Source organism: Carettochelys insculpta, chromosome 2 (genome assembly GCF_033958435.1).
Source record: "Carettochelys insculpta isolate YL-2023 chromosome 2, ASM3395843v1, whole genome shotgun sequence".
Taxonomy (NCBI): Eukaryota; Metazoa; Chordata; order Testudines; family Carettochelyidae; genus Carettochelys; species Carettochelys insculpta.
Window position 1 is genome coordinate 21,017,766 of NC_134138.1, and position 19,682 is coordinate 21,037,447.

The 19,682-nt window shown below is 42.0% G+C and overlaps 1 protein-coding gene across 1 annotated transcript in view; it reads left to right on the plus strand.

The window, feature by feature from the left end:
- Positions 1-19,682, plus strand: part of ADCY8 (adenylate cyclase 8) — a 218,256-nt gene that overhangs the window by 180,956 nt on the left and 17,618 nt on the right. Inside the window, exon 13 of the mRNA XM_074985614.1 lies at positions 8,199-8,280. Coding sequence (XP_074841715.1) covers positions 8,199-8,280 — 82 coding nt within the window. The remainder of the gene's footprint in view (positions 1-8,198; positions 8,281-19,682) is intronic.

Sequence of the window (19,682 nt, forward strand, 5' to 3'; positions counted from 1 at the left end):
TTTGGCGGAGTTCTTTAACTTTTATCCACGTGCTGCTGCCAGTGTGGTCAGGGTTGCCTCGGTGACGATGTTGCCAGCCAACCAGTCAAAGGCATCTGTGTTCCTCTGCTGGGAGCCAGTTTGGCAAGGGCCTTCTCCTCCCTCCACAGAGCAAGGAGGTCCTTCAGGTCGTCTTCGATCCACGAATGTCCCCTCCTAGCACGGCCTTGCCTGGGTGCTGTGAGCCCTCGGACTTGTCCTCTGAGGGGGGGTCCTGGCGTTCTGCCATGTTGGCCAGGCGGTATGCAGGCAGGCTGGTACTTTGAGCAGGGGCAGTCTGAGGGAGAGCTCATGCTGCCCCTGCTTGTGGCACAGCCTCAGCTTCCTGCCTGGGGTTGCCGGGGAGCTGGTTCATTTAAGGTGGTCAGCTGGGGCCATAAAACACTACCTAAGCTGGCCAGACTGTCTCCGTCCTCCAGGGGGGCCGCCTCGTTGACAGACCCTTTACTTCAAAGTAAGGAGTGCAGAACGTCTACATACACTTAACTTGGAAGTTAAACTTTAAAGTAAGCCACTACTCCTTCCCTGGGAATGGAGTAGTGACTTCGAAGTTATGCTCCCTTACTTCGAAGTTAACTTCAAAGTAAGGAAAAATGAGTGTAGATGGTCTGCAGGCTACTTCAAAGTAGCAGCTTACTTCGAAGTTAACTTCAAAGTAAGTATGTAGTGCAGACACAGCCACTGTGAGTCAGCATAGCCCTCTGTGCATTGTATGCTGGATATCATTTCTTGAATAATCATTAATCATTAGGGATTGGACTGTGACCTTACTCATCCTGAACAGTTCCTTCCATTACTAATAATCCCAGTGGAGTCAACGGAACTACTTCTGGGGTAATATAGTACAGATAAGAGGATCTCAATCTGGCCTTGAATAAATAATAATCACACTGGTTCTCTGCAACAGAACAATTGAAAGCATTTCACAGCCTTCAATGAGAGAATCAATATATTCTTGGCTAAGAAACCAGAAAGGCACTGAAGTTGGACTGATAGTTTTGAGGTTATTTGAAATAGTTTCAGCTATCAATAGTAATGACTGTATCATGGGAAATGTCTGTATGTAGATTGCATGTAACATAATTCCTTCATATAATACAATGGACTACCAAGACTATAATTCAGGTTGTCCCAGACTTCTAATTGTGATGGGGCTAGAAAAGTTGTAGAAGTTGAACCTTTCTAGGCTGGCACCCTCAGGACCCGATTGATGCAGAATGAAAGAATTTGCTGGACCACAGGTGGTCAATGTTGTCTAGCAGCGTTACCAACACTTCCACTGCTTCCTGGGCTCTTAGAAGACATTTAGGAGTAAATTACAGCTAAATAACAGCACAGAACACTGAGAGCCAGGGCTGGTGGCTGCAAACAAACTTTATGGGACCACGGGAAACTTGGCTGCACTGATGATAAGTGGCTGACAAGCTAACTAAAATCATGCTGGATTATGGATGTTGCCGTAGGAGAGAGTTCCAGACTAGAGAGGTTCAGTCTGTATTAGAAATGTATTGAGATTGTTTTGAAATGCCAAATATAGTTTGCTACCTGATTTCAGAAAACACCATATGTTAAACATTTTGGCAGCCCTTGTATTTTCTGCAGAACCCCTTTTAAAATGTACTAAAGCAGCTTGAGGGATGATAATAATGTAACCCTTTGCTGTCAGTACTTCGGATGATTGTTAGTTAGCAACTGCAGCATGCTTTGTATGACTACTTTTTAACATTTAAAGATTAGCATTTAGAGTGTCCACAAGACTAAGTGACAATGTTTTAGAGGTGTAAGAGCTATGATGACACAAAGACTGAGGGTTTCAGATCACACAGTGTGTCAACATTACTTCCTACTATGGCACTAGGGGTCTTCTGAAAATGCAAATGGTAAACCACAATAACACAGTGTGTGTGTTGTCTGCAAGAGAGACCTCAGAGAGGTAGATATTGAGCTGGACAACTGGGAATAACTAGCAGACGACCGCAGCAGATGGAGGCAGGGGTTACACAAGGGCCTTCAGAAGGGCGAGTTGAAGATCAGACAGCTAGCAGAGGAGAAGCGAGCGCACAGAAGGCACGCTAAGGACTTGCCAGGCAGCCACCACATCTGCAAGAGATGCAGCAAGGACTGTCACTCTTGTGTGGGTCTTCATAGTCACAGTAGACACTGTAAATGAAGTCCTCGATTGAAACTATAAAGGGCGCAATCCATAGTCTATGCAGACTGAAGGATGCCTACTACTGTGTTTGCTGTACGCCAGTAACCTGGCCCCTCAGAAACATTTATACTGTTAGCTGTGAATTGATGGAGCTGGTCCTTTAGGCTCATGTAACAGACATACATGTTTTTACAATCAAACTTCAGTCCCTGGGGACCAAAGGAGTCGTTATGTGAGGTGGCCTATGCAGCACTTGTACACTTTGTATTCTCAACATAAGCTTCCTAGAGCAGGTGGAATACGTTCATCACACAAACACAAGTGTGACTTTATAGCCCCTTCAGGCAGTCAAATCATGTGCAATAATAGCCTTAGGTCACATCATCTAGAAGGACAGATCTTGGGAGCTAGTAGGCTAAAGCCTTGAGCCACCACTGCTTGAGCTAGATAGACGACATCATTAGCTCACATGTAGGATGGACTTGTGAGCTTCCACAAGGCCTTCAGGGTGAAACCGTCTCTCTCTGTTCAATTATTTTCTTTGGGGACAGTAGCAGTTACTGTAATATAAATAATACTGGTAATAAGCTACAAGCATCAGATGCCATGGTGATATATTTAAACATGATCTTCTTTCTCTGAGCTATCTGCTGCTGATGGTTAATTCACTCAGTCACATTTCTTTCATGCCATGTGTTGCTATTTTCTGTCCTCCACCTTAGATATGTGATATAAGACCATGTCATTAAACACTAAGGGACAAAAGAGCCTTAGAAACAGAAAATGTACTGAGTCGCCTCATTTCTAGACAAGTCAGCAACCTCCTTGCTTCAGGAAACATCTCATTAACTAGCAATAAAAGAAGACACAGGAATGGAACAGGTCAGGCTTTTTATAGATCTCATAAATTAAAAAAAATGAAGCCTGTAGCTGTTTTCATGTGCAGGGCCTTCTCATTTCAAATCTCAAATAAATGGTACTGTGCTTCTCCAATAGTCTGGGCAAGTCTTTGACCCTATGAACACCTCATAGTATAGGTATGTGCTCACGTGCACCATGAGCTAAAATGTTTCCTTTGAACCAGGCCCATGAAAGTTCCCCTCAAGATAGTCTGCAACAGCTGCTGTAATCTTAAAGCTGCCAAAGTCTCCATTCTTTCTCTGTCCATGCCCCATGGAGACAAAAATGTGGGAATTTGCAATCTCCCCACTGGCCTTTCCCCAGGACACGGGGGATGTGTACCTTCTATTCCTCAGGGAATTTTGCCCCAACAAATTAAAAATTCTGCACACAATATTTTCCAGTTCTTCAGATTCTGTCAGTTAATAAATGTGAAAACCCCAGAAGAGCAGTGAGGAGTACTGGCAACTGGCTGCACATAGGTGGAACATCATACTGCAGCACCTCCATCCCAGGGCATCGGCTCGGCTCTGAGGCTACACCCAACCTTGACACAGCATAAGGCCAGGGCCTACCCCCAAGGGCCATGTTCCACAGAGGGAGAAGAGATCTCCCACTTCCCTGCAACCAGTATCCTGTGTTCCTTACTGCCATGCTGGGGACTCCACATTTATTTATTGACAAAATTAACTGAATTTTCCAGATTTCTAATATTTTGGCACAGAATTTCCTCAGGAGTAGGACCGCTACATCCCCACATTTGAACCATCTCTAAAAATCACCTGTTGGAGCCTTGGATGCACAGATGAAATAGCTCCCACTGATTTCTGAGGAGCCGCCATATCACCCAATAGTTCCAGATCTTTCAAGGCTAGAAATGTTGTACCTCTCAAAGGAAAGCTTAGCCCACTGCTTCTGGGGCCCTAGTCCCCCAAAAAAATCAGTCTAATTGCAGGGAGTGTTTCTTGAGGTTCCTATGTATTTGAGGGCAGGCAGATACCAAAAACACCTCAGTGACAAAGCTTCACTGGTTCAGCTGGCCCACTATTTCACTGCAATGAGATTGCTACTCTGCTGATGCGAAAGCTTAACCCACCATAGTAAATGCTCCCCACAAGAGGCAGTAGCTATGTCAACAGAATTCCCTCCATTGACGTAGTGCTGTCTACACCAGGGGATAGGGTAGGTCAGTATAACTGCATTGCCCAGGGATGTGGATTAGTTATACCAAAGTACATTTATAGACTAGACCTGCCTTAACTGCCATCTGAGCACTCATAAAGCAATAGAATTGCCAGTGATGCTGCACATTTTCGACTAGTCCTGGAGCAAATCCAGAAAATTTCAGTTTTTAATTCTTCAAATATCTTTGTGTTTCCAGAGAAAATAGTAATATGTGCAAACCAGTTTAACACAGATGTAGCTGCACGACAAGGCTGGTATTTATCAGCTCACTTTACCTTCCGCTTCAGTGGCATGTACGTTATGCCACTTGGTTTATCATAATATACAAGCCTTTGTTTATATCCAGTCTGGATAGTTAGGAAAAATTCTAGTGGGAAAGTCTCAGATAAATTTGTTAATCTTTAAGGTGCTGCAAGACTGCTTGTTTTTTAGTGGAAAAGAATGTACAGAATGCTATTGTTAATAGAAACCGCTGAATTCTGAAAAAAGAGGACAGGTTGATTGGGACTTAACAGTGAGTGTTACTGTTAGAAACCAGTTTTCTGACAATCTGAAGGCAGCATGAATGACAGTGAGAAGATAGCAGTTGCTACAAGACAGTGGTTGCTAAAGGAAGTGTTTAAGGAGATGCCTACTCTTACAAAAAGGCAGTGTATTCTAAGAACAATTAATATATCAAGAAATATGATCAGGTGCCTATTTGTGGGATGACTTCAATTTGTTGATTATATGAATTTTGAGCAAAACTGATGAATGGCATGTTGAGGTTTGAAAAAGGCTTTTATTGAAGCATGTTACCATTGTTTTATAACCCTGTGACATAAAAGAAAGAGTGATCTGTGTTCCTGTATTCATTCTGTTGCCATTCTAAAATTACAATAGAGCAGACTGACAGGCAGGTGAATGGATACGATCAAGGTATTTGCTGTCAACAGATATCCAACAAAGTTAGCCCTCTTTTCTATTTCGAGGCATTTCCAAATATAGCTGATTATTGCAAATCTATTTGTAATTGCTCAAATATATCAAAATTTGTGTGAATTATGGGTTGTTCACAAGCTGTTCCTTTTGACTGCCCTGCTGTTTGTTATTCACAGTTCCTTATTGTTCACCTTAGTCAAATGATATTGTTTCCAGTCTTGATAGGAGGATTTAAAACTTCAGGAGAATAATGACAGAGAGATGGCCTTGTGAGTCTGTATTCTATCAGAACAAAAAGCAGTCAGGTAGCACTTTAAAGACTAACAAAATAGTTTATTAGGCAATGAGCTTCTTTGGGTCTGTCCCCCCAAACTCATCAGCTAATAAATTATTCTGTTAGTCTTTAAAGTGCTACATGACTGCTTTTTTGCAGGAGAATAAGAAATGATGAATGTTGTCTGATTTATTCATATGCAAATAGCCTTAGTAACTGTATGAATACCAGACATTCCCCAGATACTTGTGTGACCAAAACCTACTAACGTGAATGTTCATCTACAGTGATTAAAAAAGGGGCCCAGCCCAATCAAACAGTCACTTGGAAGTGAAATGAGAGTCACAAAGAAATTATGTAACATGCCTCAGGTGTCAGGAAGTCAGTTGCAAAGCTACAAATAGAACTCAATGGTCCTGACTTTGTCTAATACTCAAATAACTTTCTCAGCCAGAACTAGCACTGATGCTGGTTTTATCTGGCCGGCTGAGAATTCCTTCAGGATGAGGTCAAGTATCTGAGGGGTAGCCGTGTTAGTCTGGATCTGTAACAGCAACGAAGGGTCCTGTGGCACCTTATAGACTAACAGAAAAGTTTTGAGCATGAGCTTTCGTGAGCACAGAGCATCTGATGAAGTGAGTCTGTGCTCACGAAAGCTCATGCTCAAAACTTTTCTGTTAGTCTATAAGGTGCCACAGGACCCTTCGTTGCTGTTCAGGATGAGGGGAACTCAGATGGCCTAAACCCAGCATAGCCAGTTCCTACCCTATGTACAGTAGTCCGTCGAGTTACGTAAGCATTGTGTTTCCATGCACCCTCGCATAATTCGAATTTCATGTAAATTGGGGGAGGGGCTTTTTAACGCATGTTCTGCAGCCAGAGCACCTTTTGAAACGCAAATCCTGGGGTCCGAGGCGGGGGCAGTTAGGGAGGCTTAAGCCTGACAGTGGGTTAGGATTGCAAAAGGGTTGGGAAGTGTGGAGTTGAGCCAGAGCCACAGGGGTGGGGAGCTGGAGCTGTGCACGGGGGGGTTGAACCAGGGCGGAGGGAGTTGAACCGGGAGGGGGAAGTTCAGCTGGAGCTGTGTGGGAGGGAGGGGGGTTGAGCTGGAGACACGCATGGGGGTGGTGACCCGCAGCCAGGCTTGGGTGCTGAGTCGAGCCGTGGGGGGTTGAGCTGGAACCAAACAGGGTGGGGGTTGAACCCAGGCCAAGGGGGGGTTGAGCCAGAGCTACACACAGGGGGTAGGGAGCCAGGCCAGAGGGAAAGGGGGTTGAACAGGGACGGGGGTGGTGAGCCAGAGCCGGGCCAGGGGTGGTGAGCTGGGCTGCAGGGGGTTTGAGCCAAGGCCGGGGGGAGTGGAATTTTCAGTTGCACTTAACTCACGTTAATGCAAGTTAAGCGCAACTTGAAACCCTACATTTCTAGGGTTTACTGTACTCTCCCCTGGCCCTGGCATGGAGCAGAGGGCAGGCTGGGAGCCAAACATGGCAGGAGCGTACTGTGTAATAGACCCTTTGGGGCCATACTACCAGTTACTGGAGTTAGAACATTGCATAGGCCAGGGGACTTCTTTGTGGCTCCTGACACTATAATTGCAAAGTTAAAAAAAAAAAACCTCCTGATTATTTTCAATAAAGAGTGAGCGTCTAAAAGCCCAACAGTGAACAACTCATATCTAAATAGCGAATGATATGTGATCTCAAAACGTTGGATAACTCCCCCTTTAATATGTGCAGTGCGTTGTGGGATTTGATACTGTACCTGTGTTTTGATCGTGTTGCTAATAAAATGTTGTTTAGGAAAAGGAAGCTTGTGGCATTCCTGCTGTGAAGGGCAACACGCATTTTAAGGAAGAAAAATGAAATTAAACGTGATGTAAAATGGGCATAATTACAGTATGTTCTGGAGTGAAAGTCAGGAAGACAGTGGTACAAACACACACATGAAAAGTGTGAGGAAATAGAATAAAAGTTTGTGAATGTCCTGCAGTAAGCATGTATCACATTATAAATCATTGCACGTGCATTGTTCTTAAAACCGCAGTTACAAAAAGTATGGTTTGATGGTATTTATTAAGGACCATCTTGTATTCACATGCACTGCGGCTCTTGAATTATTGAGTTCTTATCAAATTTAAAAAAAACAAATAGCTCTTCTTGATATTTTGACTGCTGACCCCTGGCCTTGGTTCATGTAATCTTCGACAGGACTAGAACAAACTAGATCAGAAGGCCATAATGCAGTCTGTGATAGGCCCGCTTTTCAGTGCCAAATGGGTTTTGCAGCTGCAGATCATCCTGGCCCATAGCTCTCAAGCTGGGCATAGGAGAGGACTGAAGTGTGCGTACCTCGTTGAAGGCTGTATTTAATCATGTCAGTTCTGTTCGCTGTGTGGGACTGGCACTGGGATCGCCAACACAAAGAGAGTGACGTGTGGCTCCTCTGTCACACTTAAAAGAGAAGGGTTGGCATCTCCAGACTGCTGTTGGAGGCCACACTTCATTCTTTCAACACATCGGTTGTTAGACAGTAAATATTTTAATTGCAATCTTGCCCTGGTGAATTTATTTTTATTATTATTACTATTAGTTATATTTTTCAATCCCAATGTTTTTCATAAATGTAAAAAAGCAGCTAGATTACCTAATTAGCCCTTCCTGATAAAAAATGAAACACTGACCAATCGATACTCATGTTTTTCTTTGTTTTAATTTTTCTTTCCAGAATGGATTTCCTGGGCACAAAGGAGGCATCCTTGCTACTGATGGCAATGTTCCTGTTAGCTGTATTTTATCATGGTCAACAGGTAAAGCAAACATTTACTGTTACTGCTCACTTTACAAACTAGGATTGCGGGATGTAGCAATAATTACTTTCAAAATGCCAGCTGCCATTTGAAGCAAATATTTTTATCTACTTGCGTATATGACCTTTAATAATGTCATGTCAAATAAACCATAAACAAAGACTGATTAGAGGCAGCTCACATCCAATATAGTGCAGTTGTAGTGATCCTTAAGAACAGCATGCACTAGTAAATTCAATGCTGTGCATGCACTCATAGGCAGCGGGTTTAAGGGGCAAAGGGAAGCAATGCCTTCCTTGGGTCTTAGTGCTCAGCTGCTCTCCTATTCTGATAATTCCTGCAGGATCCTACTGCAGGCTGTTGCAGTCTGATGAGTCTTCCTCAGGAGGGGATCCAATAACATAAAGTGAAAAGCCTTTCAGAGTGATTAGCATAGCATTGAACCTGTGAAAGGGCCATTAAGTGGTAATGAAGCCATTTAACAGGCATATGCCAACTGGGAGGTATTTACTCTTAGTTTGTGAATTTACTGACAAAAGTAGTTGTGTAATAATGTAATATGTCTACATGGGTCTTTGTTTAAAGTTTGCTTTAAATATTTCATTCGTTTGTTACTGAAGATTATTAAATCACATCTCTGAAGAATCCTTGCTTATATTTTTAGATGGAAAATTTGAGTATTCAGATTTAGTCGTAAATGTTTTCAAGTGCAACTTGAAATCAAGCATTTTGAGTGTTTAACCTACTCCCCCCTCACCCTGGCATGGAGCAGAGGGCAGGCTGGGAGAGCCAAACGTGTGGCAGGACCCTACTGTGTAACACACCCTTTGGGACCATACTACTAGTTACTGGAGTTAGAACATTGCATAGGCCAGCGGACTTCTTTGGGGCTCCTGACACTATAATTGAAAGGTTAAAAAAAAAAACCTGATTATTTTCAATAAAGAGTGAACGTATAAAAGACCAACACTGAACAACTCATATCTGAAAGCCCAAAAGTGAACATATAAACATAAAAACATATAAACATATAAAACAAAACAGGAGTCATATAGCACTTTAAAGTTTAACGATTTATTATGTGATGAGCTTTCATGGGACAGACCCACTTCTTCAGATCTATAGAATTTCTAGTCCAGACCCAGTTATATAGCACAGAGGCCCAAAAAAAAATTGCAATAAAAACTGACAAATCAAATACATAGAACTGAAAGAGGGAGCTGTGAGGGGCGGGGTGGGATGTTGTGGCTTTCCTGAGATAATTATGAACCTCAAAGGAAGGGGAGCAATGCTTGTAATGCATGAGATAATTGCTTTGTTCATAACAGGTGTTAAAGTGTCAAATTCGAGTATGAACCTCAGTTCACAAATCTCCATATGTAATCTGCTTGTAAAGTCTCTTTGTTGTAGGACACATATTCTCAGGTCTTTAACACAATGGCCCACTCCATTGAAATGCTCACTGACAGGCTTATCTGTATTGAGAATCCTAATGTCTAATCTGCGTCCAATCATTCTTTGGTGAAGTGTTTGCCCAGTTTGTCCAATGTACATTGTAGAGGGGCATTTCTGGCACATGATGGCATATATAGTGTTGGTCAAGGTGCATGAGAATGAGCCCCTGATCTTGTAATTAACATGGTTAGGTCCAGTGATGGTATCACCAGGATAAATATATGGACAAAGTTGGCAACAGGGTTTATTGGAAGGAAAAGTTCCAGGATTAGTGTTAGTGTGGTATAGCCTGTGATTGCTAGTGAGAATCTTTCTTAAGTTAGGAGGTTGTCTATAGGAAAGAATAGGCCTGTCACCTAGGGCCTTCCAAAGTGTAGCATGGTGATCTAGAATAGCTTGTAGATTTCTGATGATGCACTGCAAGAGTTTGAGCTGGGAGCTATAGGTAATGACAAGTGGTGTTCTGTTATGGACTTTCTTGGGCCTATCTTGAAGTAGTGGGTTTCTGGATATTCACCTGGCCCTGTCAATCTGTTTTTTATTTCTCTCAGTGGGTAATTAAGTTTTATAAATGCTTGGTAGAGATTTTGAAGTTTTCGGTCTCTGTCAGTAGGATCAGAGCAGATGCGATTGTATCAAAAGACTTGGCTATAAAAGATGGATCATGTGGTGTGTGCTGGATGGAAGCTGGAGACATGTAGGTAAGTGTGGCAGTCAGTGGGTTTCCAGCAGACAGTGATGTTGATGTGGCTGTGAGTGATTTGTACTGTGGTGTCCAGGAAATGAAGCATATAATTTTTTTTTAAATAATTTCATCAAAAGACAACTCTTATCTAAAATACATATTTTAATTGCTATGGTACAAAAACTTACTTCCAAAGTCTTCCTGTCCTTTCTGTCTACCCCGATGCTGTAATCTTTATCCCTTTGTCCACCTGTTGAAGAGAGACAATAAGGGGATACCATCCCTCTTCTTCCAGGTGGCTGGACAAATGAGCTTCCCTTTCTTTTCTTCTGACTTGTTGATGAACTAGTTTTAAGAGAATCCTCCACCAAAATCAGTACCTTAATAAGATATAAGATCGTTTGTTATGCTTAAAATCTTGGGAAACATATTTTAACATAAATATATGGTGAAATTTCATAAACTTGTCTATTGTTATGGAAATCACACAAAATAAATCAGTATTCCCTTTTTCTAAAATTATTTAATTTTGTTATGAACACACTAAGCCTTTTTGACTGATTAATTTAAAATAAAGTCTTTCAGTGCATTAAATGTGTAGCAATTTGGATTGATTCCTTTATGAAGGCTTTAATATACTATATGGAGATACACACTCCATAGAACTGGAAGGCACCTCAGGAGGTCATCAAGTCCAGTCCCCTGCCCTCTTGGCAGGACCAAGCATCATCGCAGACAGAGTTTTTTTTAAAAATCTGTTTGCCCCAGATGGCCTCCTCAAGGATTGAGCCCACTACCCTGGGTTTAGTAGGCCAATACTTAAATCCCTGAGCTATCCCTTCAAGAGTACATTTGTAATGTAAAATCAGCTTAAAAATATTCATTAATAAAATGTGAAACAAAGAAGAACTGCATCATACATTCCATAATATTTAATATTGTATTCAGCCAGAAGCTAACTTGCCTTTCTATAACGTTTGGCAAACAAATCTCTGACAACCTTCAGGATCAAAAAACCTGTGACTGATATTTTATTCCCAAATTCAATGCTTTTAATTAGGTACCTTCCACATGTCCAGTGGTCACAATCAGGCACATAGTGGAAAACAGGTTGTGTTTTCTTTCGAAAGAAATTTTAGAAAAGTGTTTTTTTCTCCCAATTATCATTTCCTACGTTTAAGTTCACAAATTTAGCTGGAAAGGATGGGCAGGGAGCATGTGGGAAAACAGCTGAATGGTGGGAAGGGAGGGGGACCTGAGCAGAGTGGGGCGGAGCAGAGCAGGGTTGGAACATTTGTGGGGCCACTGGCTTTGGAGCTTGCCTCTCTAAGCAGAAGCTTCACCCGCCACCCATGTGTTCACTGCAGCTATATTAATAAATGGAGAGAAGCCAGATGTGCAATCATCTGTGCATCTTAGGCACTTATGTTGCTCCCATAAACATAGTATTAAGTGCATCCTTATCTTTCATGTATTCATCCTCATCATACCCCAGTGAGAAAGGGAAGTGTTTTTTTCTCTATTTGCAGATAGAGAAGACCAAGTAACTGGGACCTGAGTGCAGAACTCCCAGCTGGACACCGTAGTTACTGGGCCAGCGTTTCCTAACTAGATTGCCTCTGAAATTTAGAGTTATGGTTAAAGTGGGACCAGGATCTGAACCCATCTGTGCTCTTGGATTTGTAAACCTTAAATTTCATTGAAGTTGTTGTAAAACAACTGTGTCAGTTTTCAACAAAGTCTAAATTCCTCAGCTGTATATAGTTAGGCTGTGTCTATGCTAGCAAGGTCTTTGGGAAAATCAGGCCCTTTTCTGAAAGAACACACAGAGCATCCACACACAAAACTTGCTCTTCGATCTGAAAACTAAAGAATATGACTCTTCTTCTGGAAGCCCTCTTCAGCTCCCAGATCAGGAAAAGAGCCTCCTTTTGAAAGCTTCTCTCAAAAAACAAAAAAAAAATACAAAAAAAAATCATGTGTAGATGCTCCGCAGCCTCTTTTTTTGAGTCCCTCTGGTGCTGGATTTTTTGATCCCTGGCCTGCTCTTTGAAAAGAGCTGGGGGCTGTGTGGACGCTTTCTATCGAAAGAGTGGATTGAGCTAGCTAGCACACTATGTCGAAGTAACCTATTTCAAAGTAAGAACATCGAAATAGGCTACGTCAATGCATATCGTCTACACATCCTCTGGGACTCGTGCCATCGACATTCAATGTCAAAGTAGCGATGGGGAACGTTGAAGGAGCCGCCCCGGAAGGAAATGTGGAGCGTCCACATACACAAGCACTCCCCATCGAAATAAGGGGCCAGCAAAGCCTGCAGACAGGGTCACAGGCTGGACTAGCCCTTCTGGGGCAACAGCAAGCCACTCCCTTAAAGGGCCCCTCCCAGACACACTCAGCATGCACAGCACAAGGTCCACAGAGCTGACAACCAGTTGCAGACCCCATGCACACAGCATGGACCTTCAGCTGCAGCAGCAGCAGTAGCCAGAAGCCATGGGCTAAGGGCTGTTGCACGTGGTGACCATAGAGCCCTGCAGGGGCTGGACAGAGTATCTCTCAACCCCTCAGCTGATGGCCGCCATGGAGGACCCTGCTATTTCGATGTAGCAGGATGCGGATCGTCTACACATGCCATCTTCGGATAGGAATAGCGATTTCGACGTCTTGCCGCCTAACGTCGATTCAACGTCAAAATAACGCATGGTGTGTGTAGACATGACTCATGCTATTTCAACGTTGTGCCAGCTACTTCAAAGTAGCTGTCTAGTGTAGATGCACCCAAGGGTATGTCTACATACCAGACTTTTTTTGAAATAAGCTATTCCAGAAGAGCTTATTTCAAAATAAGGTTGCTACACACAAAGGCTGTGGCCACACTTGGCCAAACCTTCGAAATGGCCGTGCAAATAGCCAAAAAGAAGAATATTAATGAGGCACTGAATTGACTATTCAGTGCCTCATTAACATTCGCACGCTTCTGGCCACAGCGCTTCGAAAGCACTGATTTTGAATGTGTGCAGCTTGGTGTGGCTACACAGGGGCCCTTTTCGAAAGGCCCCACACATTTTGAATTCCCCTTATTCCCTCAGCAGAGAGGAATGAGGGGATTTGGAAATGTGCAGGTTCCTTTCAAAAAGGACTCCTGTGTAGCTGCGCTGAGCCACATGCGTTCCCAACCAGCACCTTCGAAGCACCACAATTGGAAGCATGCAAATGCTAATGATGTGCTGAATATTCAATTCAGTACCTCATTAATATGCTTTGTTTTGGCCATTTGCATGGCCATTTCGAAGGTTTGGCCAAGTGTGGCCACAGCCAAAGGCTATGGCTGTACTAGTGAATTTTTTCAACAAAAGCGGAGTTTTGTTGAGAAAACTTGATGCACTTCCACACACAAAGTGCACTGTGTCGAAAGGTGGTCGACAAAAGAGGGCAGTTCCACCAACAACCTTCTCCCTCTTCCAAATTAGGAAGAGCACCTTTGCTGACAGATGCTGTCGACAAAATACTGTGTGGATGCTCTAGGTGGCCTTATGTCGACAGAGAGGGCTTCCAGGACACTGTTTGCTGTGCTTCCAGTTGGCTGCATGATTGAGAGAAAGGCTGGACATTGTGGCTGCTCTGTCAACAAAGTGGATCGCTCTTTTGATCTGCCTTAGTATATGGCTACGCTCTGTCGACACACGTTTTGGTGGAAAATCTCTTCCAACAGAAATGTCTGATGACAGTTGCTTCTAGTGTAGCCATAGACAAAATGCATTTTGAAATAGCCCTGAGCTATTTCAAAATGAAGGATTTACACATAATAGAGCCTATTTTGAAATGGAGCCATTGGACACACTTTGGCTTAATTTGAAATAAGCTCTATTCTGTGTCTGCACCATAATAAATAAAGTGCAATAACTATTTTGAAATAGGTGGAAATAGGTGTTATTCATCATGGAATGAGGTTTGCCTATTTCAAAATAAGCCAGCTGCTATTTCAAAATGCTTTCAAAATAACAGTTGTGTAGACTCTAGAGAAGTTATTTGGAAATAAGAACTGTTATTTTAAAATAACTTTGCTATGTAGACATGCCCTCAGTCCTTACTTCAATGCTGAGGATACTAGGGCTTTCAAAAAAAGGCTGTCCATGTTATTTTTTTAACATGGCCAAAACAATGTATTTTCCTTAGCCTCTTTCTCAGAAATGGCTAACCCATTCTGGCTGAAACTGAAAAAAAAAAAAAGTCAGCCTGATGCAGACACCTGAAAAATGTCAGTCAAAATAGTTATAAGCAATCAAAAATAGGGTCCTGTAATGGACAACCTCAGGCAACCTTAATAATATGCTTCTTAAAATATGCTACCACATCATCTTGTGTTTTTTGCTATGTCTTCCAATTTCAGCTTCCACTCACCTCAGCTATACACTGAAATTGTGCCTAAACCAAAGAAAGAGACCAGCTGTCCCAGAATAGATACATAAAAATAAGGAAATCACTATGGAAACATGGAGATAATGGGGATTTGCAAGAAAGGGGTTGAAAGAACTGTAAATGCTTTTGTGTTGTTTGTTTTTCAAATTATATAGTATTGAATGGTATGGACTGAAAAGGGTCTTAAAAGTAGATGAAACTGAACATTAGAAGTCCCTCAAAGAAAAGAATAAAGCGGACTCATATATTTATATGTAAATTTTAAAACAAAATCTTAAAAGCATAAAAAAGCAAAAAAAGCCCTCATCAAATGTGCTAAATAAAAATCCTCATATTGCTACTCCAGTATTGCACTGTGACAAAAATACTGATAGCAGGCATTGGTGTAAAACTGGAGTGACGTGATGAAGGAATATTTTAGGGGAAAAAACGGTGTGAAGTGATTAATTTAACATACCGAAAGGGAGATGATGAATGTAGGAAATACGCACTCAGGAAATGAAAAAGCCTGTTGTGCAGGGTGGCTCGTGGGAAGTGGGACAGAAGGGTGGAGTTCCCTCCTCCTCACTGACTTTTCTGGGAATGGAGCCCCTTGCAGAAGGCAGTCAGGAAAGTTTTCAAACACAGGTGCCTAAACATGATTTGAAATAGTTAATTGAAGGCACATATGTGTGAAAATTTTGTCCTTGCTGCTTCCAGTCTGAGTCAGGTCTAAGTCTGAAACCAGAAACTGAGGGATATGAACAAACTGCAAGAGAGAAGAATCAGACACATCCTGCAAAGTGTGGCCTAAATTGTCATGTCCTTACTTCTCTTCAATTCATGTTTTACTGATGCAAAACTCTTATCACAGAATTGTAGTATCCTAGGGCTGGTAGAGACCTCAGGAGGTCATTGAGTCCAACCCCCTGTCAAAGCAGGATCAATCCTAACTAAATCATCCCAGCCAGTACTTTGTCCAGTCGGGACTTAAAAACCCCTAAGGATGCAGATTCCACCTAGGCGACACATTCCAGTGCTTTGCCACCCTCCTTGTAAAATAGTTTTTTCCTAATATTCAACTTAGACCTCGTACGTTGTAACATGACACCATACATTGCTCCTCGTTCTGCCACCCACGACCACTGAGACATATGTAGAATTGGGAGTTGAGTAAACCATCATGCCAAGCCACAAATTCAAAAATCATGATAAGCTTTTAAAAAATAGATTTTTAAACTATTAAACTCTAGATACTTTTGGTTTGCCTCTGCTCCTTCAGGTTCACATTTTCAAGCTTTCATGTGCAACCATAAGGCTACAAATGACTGTATTTTATAATATGACAGCTGAGATACTCAGATAATAACATGAATCCAGCTGTTAGAGATTTATGAAATGTACCACCAGGTAAAGGACTGGCAACACTAAGAAAGAATTTAGCTTTATGAAAGTAGCAACTAGTGCATTTGGTAATGGGCTTGCCCACTGCCCCAACCCATTCCAAAGGAGGGCAAACAGGGAGCTCATCCTGAATGCCAATTTCCAGTTGACACCAAAGCACTGTGTTGCTTGGCCTACGGTATTCCTGCCAATTCCATTGTATCTAAGTTGTTGTTCATGAAACTTGGTATATTGCAGCAGCATCTAAAGTAAATACCAGGTTTTAAAGTTAGGGTTAAAGCAACCAAATTAGCCACTTAAGAGTAAGTGTTCTGCAAGTCTCCATATGAGCTCTGAGTCGGAAGTACAGTGGAATATTAGCCTATGAGTGGGAGTAGCATATACTGTTCAAAAGTTTGTCCCAGTTGAACCTCTCTAGCTTGGCACCCTCAGAACCTGACCATTGCTAAACCACTAGAGGTCAGTATTGTCTAGTAGCATTAGCAAGACTTCAGAAGGGTGAGCTGAGGATCAGACAGCCAGCAAAGGAGAAGCGAGCCCACAGAAAGCACAGAACGGACCTGCCAGACACCCGTTACATATGCAACAGATGCAGCAAGGACTGTCACTCTCATGTGGGTCTTCACAGTCACAGCCGACGCCGCAAATGAGGATGCCAAACGGAACTACGAAGGGCGCGTTCCATAGTCTACATAGACTGAAGGATGCTACTATTAGCAACACTTCCACTGCTTACTGGGCTCTTAGAAGACATTTAGGGATAAATTAGAGCTAAATAACAGTGCAGAACACTGAGAGCCAGGACTAGTGGCTGTAAACAAACTTTATGGGACCATGGAAAACTTGGCTACCCCCATGATAAATGGACATCTAGCTAACTAAAATCATGCCGGACTGTGGATGGTGCCAGACCAGAGAGTGCCAGACTCGAGAGGCTCAACCTGCACTACAAGAGAAATCAATGCCTTTGGCTAAGCTCCCCACTCAGAGTCTCTTGTTCTTTTCCTTGCTCTGTTGTGGTAGAATAAGCTGAGTTGTGTGCTGTTCTAGGAAGATTTCTTAAGCAGGAGATGCATGTTAAAGCAAATAGGTGTGGTCTTCCATTTGAGGATTGTTAGCCATCTGCTTTTCTTTATGAAGCCTGGCAACTCTGCACACACGGGCTTTAAGGTTACTTTTTCTTGATACAGTATAAACAGAGTAAGGCTGTCTCGTCAGAGGGAGAGAATCTCCCACAGAACCCATCTCTTGTGCAGCCAGTAAGTCTGAAAAAAATCAGCCATACTGAACCTCTAATTAATAATTATTCCATTAGTGTTATATAATATCTATATAAATCATATTTCCATGCCAGGAACCTGATTTAGGATGAAAACAAGCACTCTTAGCCAGAAAGTGATATTTTAAAAGCATCTGACTTACAGCCATACAGGTTGATACTCTCTAGTCTGGCCCCTCAGGACCTGACTGGTGCTGAATGAGAGAATTTGCCAAACCACAGGAGGCCAATACTGTCTAGCAGCAGTACCAACACTTTCACTGCTTACGGGCTCTTAGAAGACATTTAGGGGTAAATTACAGCTAAATAACAGCACAGAACACTGAGAGCCAGGACTGGTAGCTTTAAGACCAAGTATGGGACCTTGGGAAAATTGGCCACGCCCATGATAATTGGACATCCAGCTAATTAAAATCAGCATGTACTATAGATGTTGGAGTACTAGAGAGTGCCTGACTAGAGAGGTTCAAATTGTATATTCAAGTGACATGTTGTCCAGGAGTTTTCCGTCATTTTAGGTAGCCCAGGTCGTCTGGCAATTCCATGCTGAAGTACTTGTTTCATTCAAAAATCACATAGCCCAAATTGCATAGAAGTTGAAAAAAATCTTAAAAACACATCAGAAATAGAGCATCATATGCTAATCCCTCTACAAAATATAAGCAGGTCAAGAAAAAATCCATACAAGGAAATGTTTCTGGGGCCTTACTTCTCCATTCAATAGATAAAATGTGTGTTAGCCCTAACCTTAACTCTAACAAACTTTCTGAGCTACGAAAGGGAGGATGTAATAACTACAGACAGAACCCAAACAAGCCTTAGCTGAATCAAGGTCACCTGTTTCTCTAGCCTAAGATAGGACTATCAGAATTCCTTATAAAAATGTCTGTTCAAAAAAAAAAAGGACTCCTGTGGCACCTTTTATCCCAAAATAGCGACTCCAGGGTTAAACACCATGGTTAAAATAGTGGCAGTAGTGGAAACCTTTTGGACAGCACTCAGTTCAAAATAAGGTAACTCAAAATGATTTATGCAATTTGCATTGCACAAATTGTGTTATTTCAACTTACAGCTACATTGTAGCCATAGCCTAACAGATTTATTGGGTATAAGCTTTTGTGGGTAAAACCCACTTTATCAGATACATGCCCAAATAAATCTGCTAGTCTTGACGATGCCACAGGACTCTGAGTTGTTTTTGCAGCTATAGACTAACACAGCTACCCCTCTGAGCCTCTGCTTTCTTTAATTCATAAGTGGTTGCTTTAGGCCATGTTTATTCCTTACTGTCCATGGATGAATTTTACTTTATTGCTCCAGGTGGCTTTTCATAAGTACATTCAGCATTCTGTATATAAATATTTATAAAGAACATTCCAAGCCAATACTTGATTCTCACCAGTCAGCTTAACTTCAGTGCCAGGAAAGGTAATGGAGCAAATAATTAAGGAATCCATCTGCAAAACATCTGGAGATAATAAGGTTATAGGTAACAGTCAGCATGGATATGCCAAGAACAAATCACGTCAAACCAACCTGATGTCTTTCTTTGATAGGTTAACAAGCCTTGTGTATAAACGGGGAGTGATGGACATGATATGCCTAGACTTTAGTAAAGCATTTGATATAGTCTTACATCACCATATTAGTAAATTAGGGAAGTGCAACCTAGATGGGGCTACTATCAGGTAGGTGCGTAACTGGTTGGACAACCAGTCACAGAGAAGCAGTCTTGTAGCAACTTAAAGATTAACAATACCGTTTATAAGGTGATGAGCTTTTGCAGGACAGACCCACTTCTTCAGATGTAGAGAGTCCTGATAACTGAGATGAAAAGAATTTAAAAGTTAGAAAAAATGAAATAAAAACTGATTAATCAGCTAGATGAGACAAAAGGAAGAGGGTGGGAAAAGGGGAAGAAGAAAAGTTTTTGAAAGTGTCTATTAACTCAGTAGTCACTTGTAGAAACTTTTTTTCTTCCCCTTCCAGGCACTTCCCATTTTCCTGGCACAACCAAACCATGACCTGGCATTAAGTTAGGTAAGAGGAAGCTGCTTACCAAAATTGGTGGTCCTAACTCTTATAATTTAGGAAGAGTTCTTGAACGAACAGACTCACAAATGCATGGAAAGACTGTCTCATGGGGAGGCAGATGCACTCTAAAACATAAAGAGA